The following is a 21,149-nucleotide window of genomic DNA, read 5'->3' as shown; positions in this document are numbered from 1 at the left end:
GTCAAGGCGTTGAGGGGTTCCGGTTTGGTGACCGCAGGATTAGGTCTCTGCTTTTTGCAGATGATGTGGTCCTCATGGCTTCATCTGACCGGGATCTTCAGCTCTCGCTGGATCGGTTCGCAGCCGAGTGTGAAGCGACCGGAATGAGAATCAGCACCTCCAAGTCCGAGTCCATAGTTCTCGCCCGGAAAAGGGTGGAATGCCATCTCCGGGTTGGGGAGGAGACCCTGCCCCAAGTGGAGGAGTTCAAGTACCTAGGAGTCTTGTTCATGAGTGAGGGAAGAGTGGATCGTGAGATCGACAGGCGGATCTGTGCGGCGTCTTCAGTAATGCGGACGTTGTACCGATCCGTTGTGGTGAAGAAGGAGCTGAGCCGGAAGGCAAAGCTCTCAATTTACCGGTCGATCTACGTTCCCATCCTCACCTATGGTCATGAGCTTTGGGTCATGACCGAAAGGATAAGATCACGGGTACAAGCGGCCCAAATGAGTTTGGGTCTCTCCCTTAGAGATAGGGTGAGAAGCTCTGCCATCCGGGAGGAACTCAAAGTAAAGCCGCTGCTCCTTCACATCGAGAGGAGCCAGATGAGGTGGTTCGGGCATCTGGTCAGGATGCCACCCGAACGCCTCCCTAGGGAGGTGTTTAGGGCACGTCCAACCGGTAGGAGGCCACGGGGAAGACCCAGGACACGTTGGGAAGACTATGTCTCCCGGCTGGCCTGGGAACGCCTCGGGATCCCCCGGGAAGAGCTAGACGAAGTGGCTGGGGAGAGGGAAGTCTGGGTTTCCCTGCTTAGGCTGTTGCCCCCGCGACCCAACCTCGGATAAGCGGAAGATGATGGATGGATGGATGGCTAGCACACCTACCTCTCGATCGGGCGACATGTGTTTGAGGGCAGTATGGGAAAATCAGGAACACAACGCAGAGCCGCTACACTAGCACGGATGCTACGTGCAATAGCAAAGCTAATTAGGATCCCCACAAATAAACAGATACAATTTGTCAATGATTTCACCTCAAGAAGGCCAAAACATGAACAAGTAAACACAGCAGAGATTGGATTGTTTAATGGGAGGTCCTCGGATCCACCTCGCCGGGGTCTGTTTTGGCGCTGGTGCAGCCGCTAAGAAGACGATCTGGTTTAAATGTGAGCGCCCAAATTATCTCGTCTCCCAAGGCCAAAGTGAAACCGTGCCAAAGGGCCGTGGGCCAAACACAGCAATTTTAAACGTAGCATAAGTGGGGGGGTTTAGCCCCATTCCGCCACATGCCCTAATTTCCAGGCGATAGAGCGCACCTAGGACAACATTTTATTTTGTACGAATGTTTGGCAGGAGCTTCGTACTGTGAGGCAGACGCACTAACCCCTCTGCCACCGTCCTGGGTTCAAATCCAGGCTCGGGATCTTTCTGTGTGGAGTTTGCATGTTCTCCCCGTGAATGCGTGGGTTCCCTCCGGGTACTCCGGCTTCCTCCCACTTCCAAAGACATGCACCTGGGGATAGGTTGATTGGCAACACTAAATGGTCCCTAGTGTGTGAATGTGAGTGTGAATGTTGTCTGTCTATCTGTGTTGGCCCTGCGATGAGATGGCGACTTGTCCAGGGTGTACCCTGCCTTCCGCCCGATTGTAGCTGAGATAGGCGCCAGCGCCCCCCGCGACCCCGAAAGGGAATAAGCGGTAGAAAATGGATGGATGGATGGATGTTTGGCAGTCAGTGGACACATTGAAAAATTCAATATTTACACGGGCGCTTGGGTTTACTCACAGAAGTAACATAGTAGCCTAGGTCATTTAGATCGGTCTTCTTCCTTATCTTCCTAAAGTCGTCTTCTTCAGCGCACGGCGGTTAAACCTTTACAGGGCCCGTTAGCGGCGATGGCTGTTTACTTATTCAGTAGGCGGGCAAATCGTCTCGAGCTCCAGGGCTGCATTGTATGCATTTCCTAGTTTCTTCTCTATGATAAAGGTGAGGCCATAACATGCTAAATGGCCAGCTAAATGATTGTGTGAGTGTGTTTGATTTATATGAACAATTTATTTGACGCAGCCATCCATCCATCCATCCATCCATCCATCCATCATCTTCCGCTTATCCGAGGTCGGGTCGCGGGGGCAACAGCCTAAGCAGGGAAACCCAGACTTCCCTCTCCCCAGCCACTTTGTCTAGCTCTTCCCGGGGGATCCCGAGGCGTTCCCAGGCCAGCCGGTAGACATAGTCTTCCCAACGTGTCCTGGGTCTTCCCCGTGGCCTCTTACCGGTTGGACGTGCCCTAAACACATCCCTAGGGAGGCGTTCGGGTGGCATCCTGACCGGATGCCCGAACCACCTCATCTGGCTCCTCTCGATGTGGAGGAGCAGCGGCTTTACTTTGAGTTCCTCCCGGATGGCAGAGCTTCTCACCCTATCTCTAAGGGAGAGACCCAAACTCATTTCAGCCGCTTGTACCCGTGATCTTATCCTTTCGGTCATGACCCAAAGCTCATGACCATAGGTGAGGATGGGAACGTAGATCGACCGGTAAATTGAGAGCTTTGCCTTCCGGCTCAGCTCCTTCTTCACCACAACGGATCGGTACAACGTCCGCATTACTGAAGACGCCGCACCGATCCGCCTGTCGATCTCACGATCCACTCTTCCCTCACTCGTGAACAAGACTCCTAGGTACTTGAACTCCTCCACTTGGGGCAGGGTCTCCTCCCCAACCCGGAGATGACACTCCACCCTTTTCCGGGCGAGAACCATGGACTCGGACTTGGAGGTGCTGATTCTCATTCCGGTCGCTTCACACTCGGCTGCGAACCGATCCAGCGAGAGCTGAAGATCCCGGTCAGATGAAGCCATCAGGACCACATCATCTGCAAAAAGCAGAGACCTAATCCCGCGGTCACCAAACCGGAACCCCTCAACGCCTTGACTGCGCCTAGAAATTCTGTCCATAAAAGTTATGAACAGAATCTGTTGACGCAGCCAGTTCGTCAATTTTATTTGTCCGGTGTGACAATGCTAAAATTATTGGCGGCATGTGAAGCTTGTGGCGGATTACAGTCTTGAAATTACGGGATAAGGTATTTTTAACGTCACGGTCGACAGATGGTAACCAGTTAGCTTTGCGGACAACCCATCAAGGATTGTGAGCTTGAAAGAGGTCGGTATGAACATGTATTGTGAGAAAGCCACTCTTTGGTGGGCCAAACAAAATGACTTGGCGGGCACCTGGGAACCCCTGATGTAAAGGAAGTAAGCATCGTAACAAGGTTTCCTTAGGTGAACCTCTGGAATGAGCATTGTTGTTGCCAGAGGGGTGCAGTGAGGGAAGCCTCCTGGACATGCAAACTCATCGTCTACAGCAGGGGTGCCCACACTTTTTCTGCAGGCGAGCTACTTTTCAATTGACCAACTCGAGGGGGATCTACCTCATTTATATATATCATTTATGTTTATTTATTTATGAAAGAGACATTTTTGTAAACAAGTTAAATGTGTTTAATGATAATACAAGCATGTGTAACACATATAGATGTCTTTTTTTTCACAAAGACAAGAATATAAGTTGGTGTATTACCTGATTCTGATGACTTGAATTGATTGGAATCAGACAGTAATGATGATAACGCCCACATTTCCAAATGGAGGAGAAAAAAAGTTGTCCTTTCTGTACAATACCACATGAAAGTGGTTGGTTTTTGGCATCTAATTCATCCAGCTTCCATACACTTTACAAGAAAAACATTGGCGGCAAATTCCGTAGCTTGCTTGATTGACATTCACGGCACCCGAGGGTCTTGTGAGATGACGCTGGCTGCTGCCAGTTCATTATTATGAAAAAATGACAGAGAAGAAGGCGAGAAACACTTTTTTATTTCAACAGACTTTCGCGCCGTCCCTTCCGTCAAAACTCTAAAGGCCGACTGCACATTTCCTATCTTCACAATAAAAGCCCTGCTTCATGCTGCCCGCGCTAACAAAATAAGAGTCTCAGAAAGCTGGCGTGCACAAGCGATGTGCACGCCAGCTTTCCGAGGGATCGCTTGTGCACGCCAGTTTTCCGAGACTCTGTATTTAGTTAGCGCAGGCAGCATGAAGCAGGGCTTTTATTGTGAAGATAGGAAATGTGCAGTCGGCCTTTAGAGTTTTGACGGAAGGTACGGCGCGAGAGTCTGTTGAAATAAAAAGTGTTTCTCGCCTTCCTCTCGGTCATATTTTCATAATAATGATCTTGCAGCAGCCAGCGTCATCTCACAAGACCCTCCGGTACCGTGAATGTCATTTAAGTGACGTCTTGGTGAAGATTGATGATCACTCATTTTTAGGTCTATTTTTTTTAAAAGCCTGGCTGGAGATCGACTGACACACTCCCCGCGGTCGACTGGTAGCTCGCGATCGACGTAATGGGCACCCCTGGTCTACAGGGTCCTATTTCCGGCCAACCTCACCGGGGCGGATGACAGGCCTTTGTCATGGCGTACTAAGTGTCGAACAGGGCATCCTCGTCCGGCAGTAGCGCATCCACACAGGCCTCACGCCCCCCATCTTGGAACATCCTCTCAACTGTACACGGGGGGGGGGCTCGGGTACTCATTGAGCCTCGTCCCACAAAGGGGGTTGATTGTACGACGATTCGATTGAAAGTTTGATAGTCGAATCAGACTCCTTGGAAACGCCGAGTGCTGAGTGGAGCAACAGGAATTGGCTCCTAAGGGGAGGGTCTGGCTTGGAGACCCAGACAGAATGGAGGTGGAAGGAGGGCTGGGCAGATATACTGAAATAAGGACCCTTCCTTCTCCTACTGTGAAAAAAAGTCGGCTGTCATCAGAACTGGAGGCTAGGCTGTCTGCCTTGTCTCAGAATGGATGCCAGAGGTACACACAATGAATGAATGAAGCCTTCGTGCACAGGAACATGGTTCGCCCAAAAGTTTGTCGACTGAAAAGTGCGCCAATAAAGGGGTCCACAAATTCAGGTACACTTGTGTCTACAGTCAAGCATGTCGGTGGTAGTCTGAGTGCTGTGGTTCATTGAGGGAACGATGAATTTCAACATGTCCTGTATCAACTGGCAGTTTTCCAAAATGATAACAAGTCCAAACCTCCCTGATTTTGATTGTCAGGTGTTAGCATCTGTGTGATTCCTTGAATGATTCATAGTATCTAATAATTTTAACACGATGTTCCTCGTCAGATTCTTGAGTGGGGCCCGTTTGACCTCGTCATCGGGGGCAGTCCGTGCAACGACTTGTCTATTGTCAACCCAGCAAGGAAGGGCCTCTTCGGTATGTCCGACTTTCGTCATCTGGTGTGTGAGTGCGGTCTACAGCGTGACCGGCTCTGCTGTGTTTTTCTAGAAGGGACAGGGAGGTTGTTCTTTGAGTTCTACCGTCTGCTGAGTGAGGCCAAGCCCAAAGAGGGAGAGAACCGACCATTCTTCTGGATGTTTGAAAATGTGGTCGCCATGGGTGTCAACGACAAGAGGGACATCTCACGATTCCTGGAGGTAAGACCGTGGGCCGACTCTTGAATTGGAACCAGGTTTCACCTAAAGGTGAGAGCTTGACAGTCTTGTGTGGGTTTTAGTGTAACCCTGTGATGATTGACGCTATCGAGGTCTCTGCCGCCCACCGAGCTCGATACTTTTGGGGGAACCTGCCTGGCATGAACAGGTGGGCAACCAGCTTCAAAAGGTATATCAGTGGTACATTCATATACGCTTCATAATGGTACATTGCAGACCTCTGTGTGCGTCCGGGATGGACAAACTGGTGCTGCAGGACTGTCTGGAACACGGGCGAGTGGCAAAGGTCCAAACAACAACAGCAGTAAAGTCATCCACTAATCTTTTGAGACTTTTTTTCTCAATGAACGTTGTGTCTTTGTTGTTTAGTTTGGAAAAGTGCGCACCATCACCACACGCTCAAACTCCATCAAACAAGGAAAGGACCAGCACTTCCCTGTTCTGATGAATGGCAGGGAGGACATCTTGTGGTGCACGGAGCTGGAGAGGTAAATGCCATCAGGAGGCCACTGCCCGTGTTGCCAATTCCATTTCTGACGTTCAAATTCAAATGAACTCTTGCAGGATCTTCGGCTTCCCGGTCCACTACACGGACGTCTCCAACATGGGTCGAGGTGCTCGGCAGAAACTCCTGGGCCGGTCCTGGAGCGTTCCTGTCATCCGGCATCTTTTTGCCCCTCTCAAAGACTTCTTTGCCTGCGAATAGACACCACCCAGCACATAGACATGCACCTCCAATTGACAGAAAATAGAAACCTCTTGATAGCCACCAATTATCACAACTCTTCACCAGTAAATAGGCACAACCTGAAGCACCACCCAACCCTAGAAAACCGACGCCATCTGTGAGAAGAGACACCACCTGTTACCAGGAAATAGACGCCACCCATCCCCAGTAAATAGACTCCTTATGATAGATAGTGTCTTATTGTCACCATTTATCAGCAGCAAATAGAAGCTATCTGCCACCACCCAACGATAAAAAACAGACCATGAAAATAGACGCTACCCATCCCCAGTAAATAGACTCCTTACGATAAATAGTGTCTTATTGTCACCAATAATCACCAGCAAATAGATGCCATCCATCACCGGGAAACCTAGAAACCTGACCGTGATAAGTGACACTACTACCAGGAAACAGACGCCACCCTTCATCAGTAAATAAACGCCTACCGATAGCGTCTATCGGTTAGCATCAATTGTAAAGCAAATAGAAGCCATCTGCCACCAGAAAAAAAACACCACCCAACGATAGAAACAATAGATGCCGTGTTAAGTGATACCACCTGTGACCAGAAACTAGATGCCACCCATCACCAGTAAACAAACACCAACGAACCATAGTAAACAGACTGTGATAAGTGATATCAGCTGTAAATAAACACCTACACATAGCGTCCAATTGTTACCAGTATTCACCAGCAAATAGACATTATCAAGCACCCAAAAAAATGCAAACACTACCCAACCCTAGAAAAATACTTGCCACCTCTCACCAGAAAGTCAACACGAGTAATAACCAGTGACCAGACCCCTTCTGTGACTAGTCAACAACTTACTAGAACATACTGTCATTACCAGGAAGTATACACCACATTTTCTTTGTTTTGTTCCACTGTTTCTTTCATCGTGAACTACCTAATGTAAATCATTGCTGGTAAAGACCAAAGTTTACTTTGACGTCTGAGTCCAAACTTGCCTCAGATGTTGTAGAGTTTATGATGACGACCTGGCATGGATGATGTTTACCTCGGGTGACTCATCAGGGATATTAGTAGTACAAACAAAAGTTTTTTCCATAACTAGGAACGGTAGGGTAGCGCTACTGCTAAAAGTGTCGTAGAGTTCAGTCGGCTTGTGTTATTATTAGCGATATAGAAAAATGCGATGTGTTAGATCCTCTGTCAAAAAGCTACATTGCGTACAAATACTTGAACTACAGCCAAAGAAAAAAAAAAAAAAGAGTCCGCACTTGCCTTTTTTTCTGCAGGTGTGTTTTGTGATTAAGTGTCGCAGCAAACCGTTTACAGTCGTGGCTGAAAAGAAGTTATTTTGTTGAGTGTTGGTGGGAAAGCCTGCAAGAAAAGGCCATTTGTATTTGTGTAAACAAGCACTGATTTCTTTGGACAAACCTTGATGTCAAACTGCTGGAACATTCTTGCAGATACTTGCGGTTCTTTACAATATTCGAATGAGTGAAAGGTTGTTTTTTTTGTGGGTGCACGAGGCGGAACATTACCTCAAGACCAGGCGTGCAGCGCTACTTTGTCCTGACACTGGATGCGGCTGCTTTGTGTTTGAATTCAGCCTGTTGGTTCTGACTCTGTTCAATGTTCAAGTCATCTCTGGTGCTTTTCCACCTGCCAGGTGACAACTTTCTCCAAAGGACCAAAATCTGTTTACATGTTTCATTCATGCAAAAAGTTTGTTATTTTTTCGACCTGTTTTGTTTTGATACTATCTATATGTTGTTGTCCTTTTTTTAGTTGATACTTGTAATCCACAGTGTCTTGTAGGTTTAGCTGTTTTTTTCAGTTTACGTTACGATTTTATTTCCATGTTTCCTTTTAAATTTGTAGAATTTTATCCAACATTTTTTCTTACATTTTTGGGTCATTCCTTGAAACTTTAAGTGTAAAAGCACTGTGTGTATTTTGATAGCTTTTTCTAGGATTTGTACGCATTAAAGGGCAATTTAGCCGAGCTACAAAAATGTTTTGACTGTCCTGTGTTATTACTGACACATATTCACTTGGAAGCTGTTCAAATGTGACTTTTTTAACGCACACTTGTCTGCTTTCCATCCATCCATCCATCTTCTTCCGCTTATCCGAGGTCGGGTCGCGGGGGCAACAGCCTAAGCAGGGAAACCCAGACTTCCCTCTCCCCAGCCACTTCGTCTAGCTCTTCCCGGGGGATCCCGAGGCGTTCCCAGGCCAGCCGGGAGACATAGTCTTCCCAACGTGTCCTGGGTCTTCCCCGTGGCCTCCTACCGGTTGGACGTACCCTAAACACCTCCCTAGGGAGGCGTTCGGGTGGCATCCTGACCAGATGCCCGAACCACCTCATCTGGCTCCTCTCGATGTGAAGGAGCAGCGGCTTTACTTTGAGTTCCTCCCGGATGGCAGAGCTTCTCACCCTATCTCTAAGGGAGAGCCCCGGAGGAAACTCATTTCGGCCGCTTGTACCCGTGATCTTATCCTTTCGGTCATGACCCAAAGCTCATGACCATAGGTGAGGATGGGAACGTAGATCGACCGGTAAATTGAGAGCTTTGCCTTCCGGCTCAGCTCCTTCTTCACCACAACGGATCGGTACAACGTCCGCATTACTGAAGACGCCGCACCGATCCGCCTGTCGATCTCACGATCCACTCTTCCCTCACTCGTGAACAAGACTCCTAGGTACTTGAACTCCTCCACTTGGGGCAGGGTCTCCTCCCCAACCCGGAGATGGAATTCCACCCTTTTCCGGGCGAGAACCATGGACTCGGATTTGGAGGTGCTGATTCTCATTCCGGTCGCTTCACACTCGGCTGCGAACCGATCCAGCGAGAGTTGAAGATCCCGGTCAGATGAAGCCATCAGGACCACATCATCTGCAAAAAGCAGAGACCTAATCCTGCGGTCACCAAACCGGAACCCCTCAACGCCTTGACTGCGCCTAGAAATTCTGTCCATAAAAATTAGGAACAGAATCGGTGACAAAGGACAGCCTTGGCGGAGTCCAACCCTCACTGGAAATGTGTTCGACTTACTGCCGGCAATGCGGACCAAGCTCTGGCACTGATCGTACAGGGAGCGGACCGCCACAATAAGACAGTCCGATACCTACTTTCTACACAAGCTAACTGATAGCATGCTAACGTTAGCTTGCTTGCATTCTAACATAAGCATGATCATTTTTTTTAATCTAAATTTGCTTCTGTTTACCACTTCAACTTTTATTATTGTAGCTATGCACGTTTCTCTTATGACTAATACGAGACGGAGCGGCCAACGAACCCCCACATATGTTATACCTTCGGGAAGATTTCACTAACGCCTATGGCGGTACTTAAAGTTGGCAACATTTCGTGTTACCATGGTGACGCTATTCATGAAATAAATTTAAAAAATGGGCAAATTTAATGGGTACATACCCTTGTAATGGACGATTGGATTAAAACGAACGCCAAAAAGACAAGATTAGCTCCTCTTGGAGCTCAGCCATTCTTCCACATAGCTTGGTGCTTAACGTCTCATTTTGTTCACACACTTGTCTACTTTCGACACAAGCTAACTGATAGCATGCTAACGTTAGCTAACAGAGGCATGATTTATTTTTCTAAATTTGCTTCTGTTTACCACTTCAACTTTTATTATTATAGCTCCGCACGCTTCTTTTACGATTATTATGAGAAAGAGAGGCCAAGGAACACCCACATATTTTATACCGTCGGAAAGATTTCACTCGCGCCTACGGGGGTACTTTAAGTTAGCAACATTTCGTATTCAATCAATCAATCAATGTTTATTTATATAGCCCCAAATCACAAATGTCTCAAAGGACTGCACAAATCATTACGACTACAACATCCTCGGAAGAACCCACAAAAGGGCAAGGAAAACTCACACCCAGTGGGCAGGGAGAATTCACATCCAGTGGGACGCCAGTGACAATGCTGACTATGAGAAACCTTGGAGAGGACCTCAGATGTGGGCAACCCCCCCCCCCCCCCCTAGGGGACCGAAAGCAATGGATGTCGAGCGGGTCTAACATGATACTGTGAAATTTCAATCCATAGTGGCTCCAACACAGCCGCGAGAGTTCAGTTCAAGCGGATCCAAGACAGCAGCGAGAGTCCCGTCCACAGGAAACCATCTCAAGCGGAGGCGGATCAGCAGCGTAGAGATATCCCCAACCGTTACACAGGGTCCCGACGAGCGGTCCATCCTGGGTCTCGACTCTGGACAGCCAGTACTTCATCCATGATCATCGGACCGGACCCCCTCCACAAGGGGAGGGGGGGACATAGGAGAAAGAAAAGAAGCGGCAGATCAACTGGTCTAAAAAGGAGGTCTATTTAAAGGTTAGAGTATACAGATGAGTTTTAAGGTGAGACTTAAATGCTTCTACTGAGGTAGCATCTCGAACTGTTACCGGGAGGGCATTCCAGAGTACGGGAGCCCGAACGGAAAACGCTCTATAGCCCGCAGACTTTTTTTGGGCTCTAGGAATCACTAATAAGCCGGAGTCTTTTGAAGGCAGATTTCTTGCCGGGACATATGGTACAATACAATCGGCAAGATAGGCTTAGATTCATCTCTTAGATTGTATTTGCTGGTCTGTAGAGAGAAGTATTTTTGAATTCCTTCTGGAAGAGTATTTATTTTTGCTTTGAACATTATCTGTGTTATTTTATAATAAACAATATCTTGAAATTTCATAAGTTTTGATGTAACAAATAATGGATGGGTATGGTCATGATATCCTGCTTTGTTTATTAGCCGTACAGCTTTTTTTTTGCAGCAAAACAATATCATTAGTTATGGTTTTAAAAGTGGTTCCCCAGAGTTCTACACCGTATGTCATGTATGGAAGTATCAAAGTATAATAAATTGTTAACAAAGAATTATAATTGAGTAATTCTTTAGTTTTATACAAAACGCCAAGTGTTTTTGATGTTTTTGTTTTTATATAATTTACATGTTGTCTCCATGATAATTTATAATCAATTATAACTCCCAAAAACTTAGTATCAAAGACACGCTCAATTTTATCTCCATTTATTTTAATATTTACTTCCTTAGATACCTCAGTTTTGGTACCAAATATCATAAATTTAGTTTTAGCAATATTAAGTGATAATTTATTCAAATCAAACCAGTTTTTAAGCACTGTCATTTCTTGTTCTATTTTTACCAAAAGTTCATTAAAAGATTTTCCAGAACAAAGGATAGTTGTATCATCAGCAAACATAAAAAAAATGTTAAGAAACTTGATGCATCACAAAAATCATTAATGAAAATTGTAAATAACTTAGGACAAAATGTGACTTTGTAATGCACCTTGGCACTGGCAATGAAACAAAAAAGGAACAATGAAGCAAAGAGGCACACTATAAACACAAAATACTGATTCTGACAATAACAGCACCAAAAATTGTCTCTAAATGTGATAAAATGTTTTTGGGCTTTTTACAAAATGAAAAACACATCAAATGAAAGCTTTTGGCAGCGTTTGACAAGTCCTCGCCGACCTCCTGGGATTTGTCATTTTCTGTCGACACTCATGGATGAACAAAATCTGACTTTATGGACTCACCATTAATGTTTATCACCATGCCCCGCCCACATCCTGTGGCGCAGTTTGACATCACTCCTATGTCTTATATTCGGGAATGTAATTTGGCCTTGATTAGTCAAAGTCCCGAGGAGTAGTTCATTAAAATACCACCAGATTTTGGCAAAAAATTGGCGGTCCAAATGAAAATCAAAATGGCCGACGCATCCCTGTCATTAGTTGGTGTGGCAAACGTCACAGTAAAACCAGAGGTGGGTAGAGTAGCCAGAAATTGTACTCAAGTAAGAGTACTGTTACTTTAGAGATTTATTACTCAAGTAAAAGTAAGGAGTAGTCACCCAAATATTTACTTCAGTAAAAGTAAAAAGTATGTTGTGAAAAAACTACTCAAGTACTGAGTAACTGATGAGTAACCTGATTACGGCAACAAGTAATGCACAAAAACATAAAAATAGCAATGAGCAAATTCAGAGCCAGGAATATCTCTTAAGCAACTAAAACAATAATATATAATAAATAATAGTACATTAAAATAAAATAAAAAAATGGCACATTGAGCCACAATAACTTAACAGCACCATAGGCTCAGTAGGCATTCGTTGATTTGATTGATTGATTGATTAAAACTTGTATTAGTAGATTGCACAGTACAGTACATATTCCGTACAATTGACCACTAAATGGTAACACCCCAATAAGTTTTTCAACGTTTATCAATTACTTAGTAAATGACCAAGTCGAGGTGATCTACCTCATATATACATATACATACACACACATATCATACATAAACACACACATGTATGTATATATATATATATATATAGACATACATTTATATATGCAGTATATAATTGATTTTTATTTATTTTGACGTTTTTGTTGACATGTCAAAGGTGTTTTAATGAATATACATGCATGTTTAACATATAAATTCCTATCTTTCATGAAGACAAGAATATAAGTTGGTGTATTACCTGATTCTGATGACTTGCATTGATTGGAAACAGACGTCCACGTTTTCAAATGGAGGAGAAAAAAAGTTCCTCTTTTCTGTCTAATACCACATGAAAGTCGTTGGTTTTTGGCTCCCATATTCGTTTTTATACACTTTACAAGAAATACATTGGCGGCAAACTCCGTAGCTTGCTAGCTTGTTTGCGCTGGCTTTCGGAGACTCTTATTTTGTTAGCGCAGGCGCGATGGAGCGGCGCTTTTATTGTGAAGACAGGAACTGTGCGATCAGTCTTTAGGGTTTTGACGGGAAGTATCGTTGAAATAAAAAGTGTCTTTTTTCCTTTACACTTTTGATTGATTGATTGAAACTTTTATTAGTAGATTGCACAGTACAGTACATATTCCGTACAATTGACCACTAAATGGTAACACCCCAATAAGTTTTTCAACGTTTATCAATTACTTAGTAAATGACCAAGTCGAGGTGATCTACCTCATACATACATACACATGCACACACATATCATACATAAACACACAAATCATTTATACACACACATGTATGTATATATATATATATATATGTACATATATATATATATATATATATATACTGTATATATATATAGACATACATTTATATATACAGTATATAATTGATTTTTATTTATTTTGACGTTTTTGTTGACATGTCAAAGGTGTTTTAATGAATATTCATGCATGTTTAACATATAAATTCCTATCTTTCATGAAGACAAGAATATAAATTGGTGTATTACCTGATTCTGATGACTTGCATTGATTGGAATCAGACGTCCACGTTTTCAACTGGAGGAGAAAAAAAGTTCCTCTTTTCTGTTTAATATCACATGAAAGTCGTTGGTTTTTGGCTCCCATATTCGTTTTTATACACTTTACAAGAAATACATAGGCGGCAAACTCCGTGGCTTGCTAGTTTGTTTGCGCTGGCTTTTGGAGACTCTTATTTTGTTAGCGCGGGCGCCATGGAGCGGCGCTTTTATTGTGAAGACAGGAACTGTGCGATCAGTCTTTAGGCTTTTGACGGGAAGTACGGTTGAAATAAAAAGTGTCTTTTTTCCTTTACACTTTTGATTGATTGATTGAAACTTTTCTTATTAGATTACACAGTACAGTACATATTCCGTACAATTGACCACTAAATGGTAACAACCGAATACGTTTTTTAACTTGTTTAAGTCGGGTCATGTGACCGCCTGGCTCTGTTTGATTGGTCCAACGTCACCAGTGACTGCATTTGATTGGTGAAACGCAGACATGCGTAGTTCCTACTTTGAAGCTCTGTCATTAACCAAAACAAACATTAACAGATCGATAAAAAAAAGTAGCGAGTAGCGAGCTGAATGTAGATAAATTAAGTGGAGTAAAAGTAGCGTTTCTTCTCTATAAATATACTCAAGTAAAAGTAAAAGTATGTTGCATAAAAACTACTCGTAGAAGTACAATTTATCCCAAAAGTTACTCAAGTAAATGTAACGGAGTAAATGTAGCGCGTTACTACCCACCTCTGAGTAAAACTAGTAACGCCCAAACAAAGCTTGCTAGCATTTGCATGAAATGGTAAATGGGTTGTACTTGTATAGCACTTTTCTACCGTCAAGATACTATTTCCACATTCACCTATTCACACACACATTCAGCGGGAGCTGCCATGCGAGGCGCTAACCACCACCCATCAGGAGCAAGGGTGAAGTGTCTTGCTCAAGGACACAACGGACGTGACTAGGTTGGGGATCGAACCAGGAACCTTCAGGTTACTGACACCAACTACGCCACACCGTCCCCAGGAGGTTGGCAAGGGCCTACCGAGGATGTCGTGGTGGTTTGTGCAGCCCTTTGAGACACTAGTGATTTAGGGCTATATAAGTAAACATTGATTGATTGATTGATTGATTGACTTGTTGAACGCGACTTAAAGCTTTCATTGGATGTGTCTTTCATTTTGTAAAAAGGCTAGAGAAGGAAATAACTGTGAAGGGAGAAAGTGAGTGAGAAGAAGTGGATGATATTCAATGGATGACAAAAAGACATCCTCATAAAAAAAAACTACACTGAACGGTGGACATGTATCCATAAAAGTAAAGAAAAGCCACCGATTGTGTATTTGATAGAGAAGCAGCTGAAAGGAGATACCACAGAAGTCCACTCTCCCAGGTAAATACCATACATGAATTATTATTACATTACTTAAAAAAAAACACTGCTAAAATTTCTTGTATTGTTTTTCATTTAATATTTATTATGGAAACGTTTGTGTTTCTTTCCAAGAGCCACCATACATGTACACAAATGACATAAATGTCCAGTCATTTGACATAAGAGCTCTCCTAAGATGAGGTAGTACTTTTGTACAGTCAAAATACACAAGTGTTGCTTTTATCTGTGACCTTGCTGAGTTTGCATGCAAATTAAGGAAATTAAAAATTCCCAGAATAATAATAATAATAATAGGGAGGTGTTTAGGGTACGTCCAACCGGTAGGAGGCCATGGGGAAGACCCAGGACACGTTGGGAAGACTATGTCTCCCGGCTGGCCTGGGAACGCCTCGGGATCCCCCGGGAAGAGCTAGACAAAGTGGCTGGGGAGAGGGAAGTCTGGGTTTCCCTGCTTAGGCTGTTGCCCCCGCGACCCGACCTCGGATAAGCGGAAGATGATGGATGGATGGATGGATAATAATGGCGGTAATCCCAGAACCCGTTGGTGGACACCAGCAGTGAGGGATGCCGTCAAGCTGAAGAAGGAGTCCTATCGGGTTCTTTTGGCTCATAGGACTCCGGAGGCAGTGGACGGGTACCGACGGGACAAGCGGTGTGCAGCTTTAGCGGTCGCGGAGGCAAAAACTTGTACATGGGAAGAGTTCGGGGAAGCCATGGAAAACGACTTCCGGACCGAGGAGCTGTGGCCGCAAGGTTGTTGGTGCCTGTCATGGCGGAAATCCCAGAACCTGTTGGTGGACACCAGCAGTGAGGGATGCTGTCAAGCTAAAGAAGGAGACCTATCGGGTTCTTTTGGCTCATAGGACTCCGGAGGCAGTGGACGGGTACCGACGGGCCAAGCGGACTGCAGCTTTAGCGGTCGCGGAAGAGTTCGGGGAAGCCATGGAAAACGACTTCCGGACAGCTTCGGAGCGATTCTGGACCACCATACGCCTCAGGAAGGGGAAGCAGTGCACTATCAACACCGTGTATGGTGCGGATGGTGTTCTGCTGACTTCGACTGCGGATGTTGTGGATCGGTGGAGGGAATACTTCGAAAACTTCCTCAATCCCACCAACACGTCTTCCTATGAGGAAGCGGTCCCTAGGGAATCTATGGTGGGCTCTCTTATTTCTGGGGCTGAGGTAGTTAAAAAGCTCCTCGGCGGCAAGGCCCCGGGTGTAGATGAGATCCGCCCGGAGATCCTTAAGGCTCTGGATTCTGTGGGGCTGTCTTGGTTGACAAGACTCTGCAGCATCGCGTCGACATCGGGGGCGGTACCTCTGGATTGGTAGACCGGGGTGGTGGTCCCTCTCTTTAAGAAGGGGGAGCGTAGGTGTGTTCCAACTATCGTGGGATCACACTCCTCAGCCTTCCCGGTAAGGTTTATTCAGGTGTACTGGAGAGGAGGCTACGACGGATAGTCGAACCTCGGATTCAGGAGGAAGAGTGTGGTTTTCGTCCTGGTCGTGGAACTGTGGACCAGCTCTATACTCTCGGCAGGGTTCTTGAGGGTGCATGGGAGTTTGCACAACCAGTCTACATGTGCTTTGTGGACTTGGAGAAGGCATTCAACCGTGTCCCTCGGGAAGTCCTGTGGGGAGTGCTCAGAGAGTATGGGGTACCGGACTGTCTTATTGTGGCGGTCCGCTCCCTGTATGATCAGTGCCAGACCTTGGTCCGCATTGCTGGCAGTAAGTCGGACACGTTTCCAGTGAGGGTTGGACTCCGCCAAAGCTGTCCTTTGTCACCGATTCTGTTCATAACTTTTATGGACAGAATTTCTAGGCGCAGACAAGGTGTTGAGGGGATCCGGTTTGGTGGCCACGGGATTAGGTCTCTGCTTTTTGCAGATGATATGGTCCTGATGGCTTCATCTGGCCGGGATCTTCAGCTCTCACTGGATCGGTTCGCAGCCGAGTGTGAAGCGACCGGAATGAGAATCAGCACCTCCAAGTCCGAGTCCATGGTTCTCGCCCGGAAAAGGGTGGAGTGCCATGTCTGGGCTGGGGAGGAGACCCTGCCCCAAGTGGAAGAGTTCAAGTACCTAGGAGTCTTGTTCACGAGTGGGGGAAGAGTGGATCGTGAGATCGACAGGCGGATCGGTGCGGCGTCTTCAGTAATGCGGACGTTGTATCGATCCGTTGTGGTGAAGAAGGAGCTGAGCCGGAAGGCAAAGCTCTCAATTTACCAGTCGATCTACGTTCCCATCCTCACCTATGGTCATGAGCTTTGGGTTATGACCGAAAGGACAAGATCATTAGTACAAGCGGACAAAATGAGTTTCCTCCGTTAGGTGGTTGGGTCTCTCCCTTAGAGATAGGGTGAGAAGCTCTGCCATCTGGGGGAAGCTCAAAGTAAAGCTGCTGCTCCTCCACATCGAGAGGAGCCAGAAGAGGTGGCTCGGGCATCTGGTCAGGATGCCACCTGAACGCCTCCCTAGGGAGGTGTTTAGGGCACGTCCGACCGGTAGGAGGCCAAGGGGAAGACCCAGGACACGTTGGGAAGACTATGTCTCCCGGCTGGCCTGGGCACGCCCCCGGGAAGAGCTAGACTAAGTGGCTGGGGAGAGGGAAGTCTGAGCTTCCCTGCTTAGGCTGCTGCCCCCGCGACCTGACCTTGGATAAGTGGAAGATGATGGTTGGATGGATAATAATAAAAACAGCAGACCTAATGAGGCCTGTTGCTAATCAATCAATCAATGATTACTTATATAGCCCTAAATCACTAGTGTCTCAAAGGGCTGCACAAACCACAACGACACCTTCGGTAGAGCCCACATAAGGGCAAGGAAAACTCACACCCAGTGCGAAGTCGGTGACCATGATGACTATGAGAAACCTTGGAGAGGACCACATATGTGTGCAGTATGTCATTATATACATACTGCAATACATGTACACTATTTAGTGTAGTGTCATAATATACATACTGCCATACATCTAGACTATTTGGGAAACATGTTATTATTTGAAATACATCAATTGTTAAACCTTAGCAGACATATGTGGTATGTTTGCACCAAGTATCGGTATCGCCGATTCCAGCCTGAATTTTGCTCTGGATTGAATCAGAAAGAAAATCAGCAGTATCGCTCATCAGTATCGCACATCACTATCGACATGATAAAATAATTACATTGGCTATCAACGCTGTTTGAACACAACTTTTGTCAATAATATCGCGTAAACGCAAAGTTAGCTAGCATATTGCGAACATCACTTGTCATAGCGAAACGATTGTTAGCAAAAAGTTGGGTGAACATGGTTAGCAACAGTTCGGTGAACAAGGTTGGGTGAAAAAGGTTAGTTAACAGTTCCGTGAAGAAAGTTAGCAAACAGTTAGGTGAAAGAAGGTTAGCAAGCAGTTTGGTGAAGAAGGTTAGAACACAGTTGGGTGAACATAGTTGGTTAACAGTTAGGTGAACATGGTTAGCAAACAATTGGGTGAAGAAGGTTAGCAAACAATTGGGTAAAGAAGGTTAGCAAACAATTGGGTAAAGAAGGTTAGCAAACAGTTGGGTGAAGAAGGTTTGCTAACAGTTGGGTGAAGAAGGTTAGCAAACAATTGGGTAAAGAAGGTTAGCAAACAGTTGGGTGAAGAAGGTTAGCAAAAAGTTGGGTTAAGAAGGTTAGCAAACAGTTGGGTGAAGAAGTTTAGCAAACAGTAGGGTGAGGAAGGTTAGCAAACAGTTGGGTGAAGAAGGTTTGCTAACAGTTGGGTGAAGAAGGTTAGCAAACAATTGGGTGAAGAAGGTTAGCAAAAAGTTGGGTGAAGAAGGTTAGCAAACAATTGGGTGAAGAAGGTTAGCAAACAATTGGGTGAAGAGGGTTAGCAAACAATTGGGTGAAGGTTAGCAAACAGTTGGGTGAACATGGTTAGCAAACAATTGGGTGAACATGGTTAGCAAACAGTTCGATAAACATGGTTAGCAAACAGTTCGGTGAACATGGTTATCTAACAGTTCAGTGAACATAGTTAGCTAACAGTTGGGTGAACGTGAATAGCAAACAGTTTGGTGAAGAAGATTAGTTAAGTTGGTTGAGAAAGGTTAGCAAACAGTTGGGTGAACATAGTTAGCTAACAGTTAGGTGAACATGGTTAGCAAACAGTTGGGTGAAGAAGGTTAAGTTGGTTGAAGAAAGTTAGCAAACAGTTGGGTGAACATAGTTAGCTAACAGTTAGGTGAACATGGTTAGCAAACAATTGGGTGAAGAAGGTTTGCTAACAGTTGGGTGAAGAAGGTTAGCAAACAATTGGGTAAAGAAGGTTAGCAAACAGTTGGGTGAACATAGTTAGTTAACAGTTAGGTGAACATGGTTAGCAAACAATTGGGTGAAGAAGGTTTTCTAACAGTTGGGTGAAGAAGGTTAGCAAACAATTGGGTGAAGAAGGTTTTCTAACAGTTGGGTGAAGAAGGTTAGCAAACAATTGGGTGAAGAAGGTTTGCTAACAGTTGGGTGAAGGTTAGCAAACAATTGGGTGAAGAAGGTTAGCAAACAGTTGGTGAAGAAGGTTAGCAAACAGTTGGGTGAAGGAGGTTAGCAAACAGTTGGGTGACCATGGTTAGCAAACAATTGGGTGAAGAAGGTTTGCTAACAGTTGGGTGAAGAAGGTTAGCAAACAGTTGGGTGAAGGAGGTTAGCAAACAGTTGGGTGACCATGGTTAGCAAACAATTGGGTGAACATGGTTAGCAAACAGTTCGATGAACATGGTTAGCGAACAGTTGGGTGAACATGGTTAGCTAACAGTTGGGTGAAGAAAGTTAGCAAACATGGTTAGCAAACAATTGGGTGAACGTGGTTAGCAAACAGTTGGGTGAACATGGTTAGCAAACAGTTGGGTGAACATTGTTAGCTAACAGTTGGGTGAAGAAAGTTAGCAAACATGGTTAGCAAACAATTGGGTGAACGTGGTTAGCAAACAGTTGGGTGAACATGGTTAGCAAACAGTTGGGTGAGCAGCATGTAAGCACATGAAATAGTTTGTGTCGGTGTGGCAAACAAAGAGCGTGAAAATGCGACTAGAAAAGGTGGAAATGGCGCCAAGATAGAGATACTGACCGGGGGCGGGGGTGGGGCTCTCCATGGGCGGGGGGCCCCCGGGGGCCCTCAGCATTGTTGCTGCTTTAAATGCCGACAAGCAGCGCAGGAGCCATGGTAAGTCCACACACTGTCTCTTCTCTGCATCACTATTTACACTTTAGTAGGTAAAAAGACGAGGTTGGCCGCCATGCTGCGTTCACGAACACGTCGTCCCACGTGCAACATGCGCGCGCTATGGACTTATGTAAAACACACTTACATTAGACACCATTAATAATGTAACATGAATAATAACCGTGTTGTACGACGCTCACATGACGCATTGTAGTGCACGTGCTGTACAACAACTTCTATCTTTGTGTTATTGGCCGCGCACATGTCTGTTGTTTACATCCACGCCGAGCGGGAGTTTAGTCCCCGGTGAAGTAGACCTCCTTGCGGGTGTATGTGTGCGTGCTGTGTCAGCTGTGGTACTCTGGAACACGCCAATGTGGAGTTTAATGTTTGTTTGGTGCCAGTGTGGAGTTTAATGTTTGTTTGGCGCCATTGTGTGCAAAACTCTTTCGGCATGCCCGCCATGTTGCCTTCTCAGCCACGGGACAATGTCCGCGCGCGGCTGACCTGAGGTCAGGCGGTCCGGCGAGTGTTTCTCCACGCCGCGTAACACCATGTCGTAATCTGACCCCAGGTCGGTGTAAAGAAGTTTGGCTCTTATTGATTCCATTGGACAAAAGTTTCTTCCAGCTGCGGCGTGATTGGGCGAGAGGCAGCTACTTCCGGTCTTCACTGGTTTCAACTTCCGGGTGGGAGGCAGACGAAGTCCGCCGTGGCTTTTTTTTTGTAATAAACTTTCATGAGTTTTTTTCTGTTATAAACTGTTATTGACAACCAACCTAGGTATGTCTTTTAATGTCGTTTTAAAAAGTCTGTTGAACATACTAGACCAGTGGTTCTCAAATGGGGGTACGCGTATCCCTGGAGGTACTCGAAGGTATGACAAGGGGTACGTGAGATTTTTTGAAAATATTCCATCCATCCATTTTCTACCGCTTATTCCCTTTCGGGGTTGCGGGGGCCGCTGGCGCCTATCTCAGCTACCATCGGGCGGAA

At 45.4% G+C, this 21,149-nt stretch overlaps 2 protein-coding genes across 3 annotated transcripts in view; both read left to right on the top strand.

Annotated features, from left to right (window-relative positions):
* The window catches only part of LOC133554133 (DNA (cytosine-5)-methyltransferase 3B-like), a 44,473-nt gene extending 36,243 nt beyond the window's left edge, over nt 1-8,230 (top strand). The window contains exons 17-22 of the mRNA XM_061902546.1: nt 5,183-5,273; nt 5,346-5,494; nt 5,575-5,660; nt 5,729-5,798; nt 5,882-6,000; nt 6,077-8,230. Of these exons, the coding sequence (XP_061758530.1) occupies nt 5,183-5,273; nt 5,346-5,494; nt 5,575-5,660; nt 5,729-5,798; nt 5,882-6,000; nt 6,077-6,218 (657 nt within the window). The 3' untranslated portion in view covers nt 6,219-8,230. The remainder of the gene's footprint in view (nt 1-5,182; nt 5,274-5,345; nt 5,495-5,574; nt 5,661-5,728; nt 5,799-5,881; nt 6,001-6,076) is intronic.
* Nucleotides 8,231-19,939: 11,709 nt separating this feature from the next.
* LOC133554132 (uncharacterized) overlaps nt 19,940-21,149 on the top strand; it is a 51,418-nt gene continuing 50,208 nt past the window's right edge. For both annotated transcript variants that reach the window (XM_061902544.1, XM_061902543.1), the window contains exon 1: nt 19,940-20,153. In XM_061902544.1, the coding sequence (XP_061758528.1) occupies nt 20,127-20,153 (27 nt within the window). In that variant the 5' untranslated portion in view covers nt 19,940-20,126. The remainder of the gene's footprint in view (nt 20,154-21,149) is intronic.

The sequence above is a fragment of the Nerophis ophidion genome, linkage group LG06 (assembly GCF_033978795.1).
Source record: "Nerophis ophidion isolate RoL-2023_Sa linkage group LG06, RoL_Noph_v1.0, whole genome shotgun sequence".
NCBI classification, from domain to species: Eukaryota; Metazoa; Chordata; class Actinopteri; order Syngnathiformes; family Syngnathidae; genus Nerophis; species Nerophis ophidion.
The sequence above is the reverse complement of the archived record's forward strand: the minus strand, read 5'-3'. Positions and strand labels throughout refer to the sequence as shown.